The 8,855-nt window shown below is 39.0% G+C and overlaps 1 protein-coding gene across 3 annotated transcripts in view; it reads left to right on the top strand.

The window, feature by feature from the left end:
• Positions 1–8,855, top strand: part of LOC105510903 (serine/threonine-protein kinase Sgk3) — a 213,659-nt gene that overhangs the window by 155,895 nt on the left and 48,909 nt on the right. For all 3 annotated transcript variants that reach the window (XM_011940899.1, XM_011940898.1, XM_011940900.1), the window contains one exon: positions 2,012–2,084. In XM_011940899.1, coding sequence (XP_011796289.1) covers positions 2,012–2,084 — 73 coding nt within the window. The remainder of the gene's footprint in view (positions 1–2,011; positions 2,085–8,855) is intronic.

The raw sequence follows: 8,855 nt of genomic DNA on the forward strand, positions 1-8,855 counted from the left end.
AGCTCAGGAGTTCAAGACCAGCCCGGGCAATGACTTATTGAGACTGTCTCTACAAAAAATAAAACAACTTGCTAGGTGTGGTGGTGTGTGCCCTGTGGTCCCAGCTACTCAGGAGGCTGAGGGGAGGATCACTTGAGCCCAGGAGGTCAGCACTGCATTCCAGCTTGGGTGATAGAGCTAGAGACTATCTTAAGGGAAAAAAGAAAGAGAGGGAGAGGGAGAGGGGGAGGGAAGGGAAGGGGAAAGAGAAGGGAAAGGAAGTGGAGGGAGGGAGGAAGGAAGAAAGGAAGAAAGGAAATTGTCAAACACATACAGAAGTAGACATACTAGTACCAATTCAGAAAATAATAATATGTTACCATCCAGCTTCAATAATTACTGATGCATGGCCATTCCTGGTTCATCTCTATTCCTAGCCAGCTCATCATAATTTCAACACAAATTTCAGACATCGTATCTTTTCATCTGTAAATATTTTAGTGTACATCTCTAAAAGATAAAGATTCTTAAAAACAAACTTATACACAGTATCATTACCACATCTAAAAATAAATGAACAGTAATGCCTCAATATCAGATATCCAGTTAGGGTTTATGTAACTGGTTGATAAGTCTGTTAAGTGTCATTTAATCACTAGGTGATTAAATGCCTCTGCCTTTCTTTTCTTTCCTTTACACATTTTTTTGTGTGTGTGTGTGAAAAAAAACAAGGTCATTTGTTTACATATTTTTCAGTCTGCATTTTACTGACAGCATGCCCCATGCTGTAAAGTAATTAGTACATTCCTCTGTTCTTTGTATTTCCTATCAGTTGGTAGTTAGAGGTATAGTTTTGGGGTGGTTTTTTTTTGTTTGTTTGTTTTTGGTGAGATGGGTTGTTGCTCTGTCACCCAGGCTGGAGTGCAATGGCATGATCACAGCACACTGCAACCTTGACCTCCCTGGCTCAAGTGATCCTCCCACCTCAGCCTCCTGCATACTGTATAGCTGGACTACACCCAGCTGATTTTTTTTTTTTTTTGGTAGAGTTAAGGCCTCGCTATGTTGCCCAGGCTGGTCTCAAACTCCTGAGCTCAAGCAATCCTCCCACATCAACCTCCCAAAGTGCTGGGATTACAGGCCTCAGTGAGCCACCATGCCCAGCTGAGATACAATTTTTACATATGTGTGTGTATTTTTGACATCAAACTTATAATGAAAATATAACCCATTTTTGTGACTTAACTGCCCCAAATTTAATTTCTGCAGGGCCAAGTTTTCATTCTCTGAAGACAAGCATATCAGATAAATGTATTAGAAAAAATATATATATATTTGAGACATGGTCTCACTCTGTTGCCCAGGCTGAAGTGCAATGGCATAATCCTGGCTCACTGCAGCCTCAACCTTCCAGGCTCAAGCAATCCTCCCACCTCAGCCTTAGAAGTAGCTGGGATCACAGGCATTGTGCCACCATGACTAGGTATTTTTTTTTATTTTATTTTTGTAGAGACGAGGTCTCACTTATTAGAATATTAATAAGGTGAAGATTAGAGCAGAAGGAATATTGAAAGCAAAATTCATCTACTTTCTTAGAAATCTATTGTCAATCCATGTAGAGAAAACACCAAGATCATATCTTCTCCTAAGATAGTAAGTGAGTAATACGTATTCGGAACTGTAACACCAGGTTCTAGCCTAAGCATTTGCCATACATAATCTCCTTTAAAACAACAAATCTGTAAGGTAATTGTTAAAATTATCCTCACTTACAGGCAGGAAAATGAGATGCAGATGTTGAGTATTTTATCCTAGGTCACACAGATACCAGGTATTTTATTGGAACCAAAAAAGATGACTAGTTTGTGACATTTTATTGGTATAATTTATATTGTACTTTGGATGATCATAAATTCAAAAGTATGTCTTACGATGGATTTTCTTTAAAATCAGATTGTATTTGGCTTTGATGTATGCGTAACTAGAAGACTTATAAAATTAGTTCATATAATGTTATTTTTAAAAATTTTAGTTAAAAAAACAGTTTCCTGCTATGGCCCTGAAGATTCCTGCCAAGAGAATATTTGGTGATAATTTTGATCCAGGTAAGAAACAACTTCATAGGCCAGCCATGAAGTGATCGTTGAAGTTTGAAGAAGTAAATTAACATATTCATTGCACTGTATAGCAGTGCAGGACTTTAAAAGATCTCATGCCCTATGAAAATAATGCCTCAGGAAGGTGCTTACTGTCTACTAGGCGTTGTTTTAAGTACTTCGTGTGTTTTAATTTATTCGATCCTCACAATTTTGTGAGTTGGGTGTTCTTGTTGTTACCACTATTTTTATAAATAAGGAAACTAAGACACATTAATTTACCCAGGACCACATGCAGATAGTAAAGGGCAGATTTGGAAGCCAAATTCAAGCAGTCTGACTTCAGATGAATTTATCTGTCCATGGGCTGGGCACAGTGGCTCACACCTGTAATCGAAATACTTTGGGAGTGCGAGGCAGGAGGATCACTTCAGGCTAGGAGTTTCAAGACCAGCCTGGGCAACCTCATCTTCAAGTTTAGCTGGGCATGGTGGCATGAACCTGTAGTCCCAGCTACTCAGGAGGCTGAGGTGAGAGGATTGCTTGAGGTCAGTAGTTCAAGGCTGCAGTGAGCTGTCATTGTGCCATTGCACTCCAGGCTGGGTGACAGAGGAAGACCCTATTAATATTTTTTTTATTGATCATTCAAGTTAATTTGGGAAACTTTACTGACTTTAAATCAGTGTCATGAAGAATATTCACTTTTATATTCAGAAACATTAAATATATACTGTGTGCATGGCAACTTGCAGGCCTCTAAATGGGATACCAAAAAGATACCCTAGGCCGGGTGCGGTGGCTCACGCCTGTAATCCCAGCACTTTGGGAGGCCAAGGCGGACGGATCACGAAGTCAGGAGATCAAGACCATCCTGGCTAACATGGTGAAACCCCGTCTCTACTAAAACTACAAAAAATTAGCCAGGCGTGGTGGCGTGCGCCTGTAGTCCCAGCTACTTGGGAGGCTGAGGCAGGAGAATAGCTTGAACCCAGGAGGCAGAGGTTGCAGTGAGCTGAGATCGAGTTGTGGCTAATATTTATTGCCAGGAATTTTAAAAAAAAAAAAAAAAAAAAATCCTGTTGCTCACCCTTGGGGAGCCCATTGACACACGGGGTCTCAGCATCTAGCACCTATATGACTAAAGCTGTGAGCATGGAATTTTCCCCTAGAACCCAAGAGATTAATAGAAGTCACAGGTGTCTACTTATAGGGAAACAGAAGTCGTCTTATTCCCCAGGAATTCTATCAGAAGAGTCATCTATCTCTGCCACGGATGAATCCCAGATGGATTGCCCTCCTTCGCCAACTAATTTGCTTGTAACCAGTTAAATTAATACCTTACATGTCTGTGTAAGAAAAGAAAAAAAGAAAGAGAGAGAGATCTTGGTCACTACTCAAGATAAAAACTCTAAGGTCCCTTATCTTGACTGTGCTTTCTCTCTCCATCCTAACTTCATACCATTCATTTTCCTCCCAGACCATATCACTGTATCCTACAGAATTCTGCCCACCATTAACAGACTGCTCTTTATCCTGCATCTTTTTCACATTTCTTCCACATTCTTCCTTTAATTAAAACTTTTTTTCCCCTGAGGCTGCTTTGCCTATAGCCCTATAGAATAATAAGGAGGCTTATTATTCTTTACACTTTATGAAACTCAGGATTGGAGAAGGTTTTCTCTTGGGAGTATGTAGCACATTTCATTGTAATTTGCTAATCTATCTTATAGTAGGCTGTAGATTTTCTGAAGGTGCAGACATGTCTTTTTTTATTGGTTGACAATGGCAATATACTGGTTTTAAAGTATTACTTTATTTAAAACTGGCAAATACTAGGTTTTAAAGTATTACTAAATATATGAACCCATTAATAAAGAGAAGCAAGAGAAAACTGAGTTGGCACAACGAAGCTAGATTATATTCTGTAGACCTGTGGGTTTTGTACTCGTGCTTTGTTTTCAGCAGCAGAACACTTTTTTCCCAATTGAAATCTTATGGAGGCCAGATATGGTGGCTTCGCCTGTAATCCCAGCACTTTGTGAGGCCGAGGTAGGCGGATCACTTGAGGCCAGGAATTCAAGACCAGCGGCAACATGGTGAAACTGCGTCTCTACTAAAAATAGAAAAATTAGCCAGGCGTGGTGGTGTGTGCCTGTAGTCTCAGCTACTTGGGAGGCTGGGGCAGGATAATCACTTGAATCCAGGAGTCGGAGGTTGCAAGTGAGCCAAGATCATGCCATTGCACTCCAGCCTGGGCAACAGAGTGAGATTCTGTTCCCCAAAAACGCACACGCACACACACACACAAGAAATCTTATGGAAATGTAATATGTGAAAAAAAATTTAAATGGACCTGTTTTGTTGGTATAACAGTGAAGTATCTCCTTGGAGCACAGGTTGAAAAGCATCTTCATGGGTAGCGTGTTGGCCTTAGCGGCATTTGATCAAGATATGAAACTGACAGTGGGTAATTTATGGTGGGCACAGCAGAGGAGAGACTGAGAGACTGCTTAAGGTAATAGTCCAATAGCCCTGGCATTAGATAATGAGTATGGGGACTAGGGTAGAAATAGGGTTTAAAAATGTGCAATGTACGAGAACTCCTTTAATGAAAAATCTGGAATACATCTTGATGATTGCTTAGGTAACAGACATATAGAGAAGAGAATGAGAGATAATTGGAGGGTCTGGCCTGGGTGACTGAGAGAATTAACTAATTAGAAGTGGCAGAAAAATATTAAGAAATCAAATTACTAGTGATAATATGAGACTGGAACTTGGGTTGGAGTTCTGTAGAGTCCTTAACTAATTACTTAAGACAATTATTTAATCAAGGAAAGAAAGCAAAGAAGTAAAAGACTGGCAACAATGCTGCTTCATTGTTAAAAGCAAGATACCAAGCTGCATGCTCTTTGGTACTTTGTTTTGATGAATTAATTGACACTAAAAACTGATTTTTTTGAAGAACTGTTTGTCTATCCTGCGTATATCGAATATGCGTAATATTACATTTCCATAGGATTTCTGTTCACTGCATACAGTGAAAGGGATCATATATCACAGAGATATTAGAAAGTCCTGCATTGGGGAAATCAGATCTAAGTCAAATTCAGAAAAACAGAGATGGATAAGATGCTCATTTGGTTACACTTTGGGGATACAGGCATTCCCATATTTTTCTGGTGGAATAAAAGGTAGTACAATCCATGTTGAGGGGAATTTGGTAATGTTTAGAAAAACTGTGAATGCGTTTTCCACTTTGGCCAAGAAATCACATTTCTAGGAATCTGTCCGTAAAATAAACTGCATATGATATGTAGACACAAGACTGTATGTATTGTGACACAATTGTTAACAGAAAAACTGGAAACAATGGAAATACTTTTCCGATGGAGCTGGATATAACATACTTGTAAAAAGGAACAAAAAAGCTCTTTATGTATTTTGCTATGGTGTGATCTCCAGAATATACCGTTAAATGGAAAAAAAAAAATCACAGTACAGCAAATGAATTTGTATGGTGTGTATTTTTTGTGTAGGAAAAGGTATGGGGATTCAAAAGGAATAATGGAAGAATAAATGAAAAAGTAATAAAACTAGTGACTTTAAGGGTGAAGGAGAGATCAGGAAAGGCAAAAGTGGAAGTTAGATGCCCTTGAATGAATTTTGTTTGTACCTTTGACTTTGGAACCATGTACACATTTTAAACAATTTAAAAACAAAAATAAAAATGCAATAACAAAGCAGCCTCTAACAAATGAAAATAAACTGAAGGAAAAAACCTAACTTAATTTAAATAACTTTAAAACATGGGATTTTGACTGTATATTCTTCATGGGATATATTGCTAAGGATAAAAACAAAAACCCATGGACAAATTTTACACTGCATTCAGTAGTGTTAATGTTAGTTATATGGAGTTGTTATTCTGTCATTAATGTTACTATTATGGAAACCAAGATTTTAAACAGGAGAGGAAAGTGATACAAACAAAATCAAAGATTTTAAGTAAAAATCCTGTAATTTTCTTTCTTTTTTCTTGAGACAGAGTTTCATTCTTGTTGCCCAGGCTGCAGTGCAGTGGTGTGATCTTGGCTCACCGCAACCTCCACCTCCTGAGTTCGGATGATTTTCCTGCCTCAGCCTCCCAAGTAGCTGGGATTACAGGCATGCACCACCACGCCTGGTTAATTTTGTATTTTTAGTAGAGATGGGGTTTCTCCATGTTGATCAGGCTAGTCTCAAACTCCCAACCTCAGGTGATCTGCCCGCCTTGGCCTCCCAAAGTGCTACGATTACAGGCGTGAGCCACCACACCCAGCAGAATCCTGTAATTTGTAACTTAATTTGGTGATACAGTTTGAAATATTTATTTATTTTATTTATTTATTTTTTGAGACAGAGTTTCACCCTTGTTGCCCAGGCTGGAGTGCAATGGCGTGATCTCAGCTCACCACAGCCTCCATCTCATAGGTTCAAGCGATTCTCCTGTCTCAGCCTCCCGAGTAGCTGGGATTACAGGCGTGAGCCACTGCACCTGACCCATAATTTATTTTTTTAGCTTTGTAAGAATATTTTCTAGCACTCTCTCTTGGAAATGCCCAAAACTAATAACAAGTAGTAACCAACACCCCTAGCATTCAGATTGTGATCTGTAAGTACCATTTCCCTCTCAAAGGAACCAGAGTTCCATGGAGAAATGGTGATCCCAGATCTGGCACAGGAAATGTACAAAGTGATCTCAGGACAGCTTGCCTGAAAGCAAGGAAGCTATTTAGGATGACTGGAGTTTTATCAAAAGAACACAGGAGCCCAGCTGTTGGGGCTTTTACTGAGCAAAGATTAGACGGCATGGAGAAAGTAATTATCGTAGCAGGTTAGAGCACATCAGTATAAAGACTTTCCCATTTACTTTGCTTGTTTAGGGGGAAAAAAAAACCTCATGAAATGCTGTAGAGGTTACTAGAGTAAATTTATTTGCCAAATCAATAAATTAAAAAATCAAGGATTTATCTTGCCTTTGTTGTATGAAATGTAATTTCTTTGTACCAAAGAGATAATGTTGGAAAATACTTGGTAGTGGAATCACAGTTCATAAATAGAAGAATCACAGAATGATAGAACTGGAAAATCCTTATACAACTTCTGATGAATTAATAGTTCTAGGCAAAGACCATCAGTGATTTGAAGACTTTACTGGGGCGGAAGGATCTGCTTCTAAGATGGCTCACTCATACAGTTTTTGGTAGAAAGCCGTGGTTCCTTGTGAGTGGGCCTCTTAAGGGGCCTTGAGTGTCCTTACAACATGGCAACTGGCTTCCCCAGAGTGAGTGATCCAAGAGAGCTAGCAAGGAGGAAGCCTTGTTGCCTTCTCTGACTTAGTCTTGGAAGCCACATGCCATCACATCCACATATTCCTCTCATTAGAAGGTAGTCAATAAGTCCAACCCCCATTCAAGAGAGAAGAATTAGTTCTGTTTATTAGAGGGAAATAAAAGAATTTATAGACATTATGAGAGAGTGATTTCATGGCTTTACTATTTTTTTTAAAGATATTACCATTTAGAAATACTGATTTATTCCCCCCTCCACCAAAGGAAAAAAAAAAAAAAAACACTGCCTGAGAATTGCTTTAAAATACTCGAGAAAAAAAATAAAAAGTGAGGAATGAGGATAAATGAATGAAATTGGAATAGCAGAATGTTGATAAATTTTAAAGTAGGCGAATAAGGTTCTCATCTTTTATGTACTTGTGAAGTTTTTCATAATAAAAACTTAAAAATAAAGTTGGCTGGGTGCAGTGGCTCATACCTGTAATCCCAGCACTTTGGGAGGCCGAGGTGGGTGGATCACCTGAGGTCAGGAGTTCTAGACTAGCCTGGCCAACATGGTGAAACCTCATCTCTACTGAAAATACAAAAATTAGCCGGGCGTGGTGGCACACGCCTGTAATCCCAGCTACTCTGGAGGCTGAGTCAGGAGAATTGCTTGAACCTGGGAGGCGGAGGTTGCAGTGAGCCGGAATCACGCCATTGCACTCCAGCCTGGGCAACAAGAGCAAAACTCTGTCTCAACAACAAAAATAAATAAATAAATAAAATAATACCTAAGAAAAATGTTCTGAAATTCCCTTTTTAACTTATCTCATGGTTGGTAGCCATTTTATGGGATTTTTGCTTATCTTTTTGAGTTCTTATCCTGCAGCTTAAGCCTATGTCTTCTTTTTCTTTTTTCTACTTCTTTATTCTAGTGTTTGTCAACCTCTGTAAGATACATCTTACATACTTGAAGGCTGATTTTAAGAATGATCTCTGCCTATACTTTTTGTTAACATTTTATTATGAATTTAAAGATTTTTTAATAGGATACACCCAGAGGAAACCATACTTTTAACTTTATATATATGTATGTTTTTGAGTCAGTGTCTCTTGCCAGGCTGGAGTACAGTGGTGCGATCTCAGCTCACTGCAATCTCTGCCTCCCAGCTCAAGTGATCCTCCTACCTCAGCCTGCTGAGTAGGTAGAACTACAGGTGTATGTCCCCATAGCTAGCTAATTTTAAATTTTTTTGCAGAGACATGGTGTCGCTATGTTGTCCAGGCTAGTCTCAAACTCCTGGCCTCAAGTGATTCTCTCACCTAGGCCTCCCAAAACTGTGGGATTACAGACGTGAGCGACTGCGCCCAGCCTTTTTAAAATTTCTAATTGAAATTTCTTTTGAATTACAACAGATACATTCATGTAACTTCTTCATCGGAGAGTTTTTTTTTTTTCTGGAGA

The sequence above is a fragment of the Colobus angolensis genome, unplaced genomic scaffold, assembly GCF_000951035.1.
Source record: "Colobus angolensis palliatus isolate OR3802 unplaced genomic scaffold, Cang.pa_1.0 Scaffold194, whole genome shotgun sequence".
NCBI lineage: Eukaryota > Metazoa > Chordata > Mammalia > Primates > Cercopithecidae > Colobus > Colobus angolensis.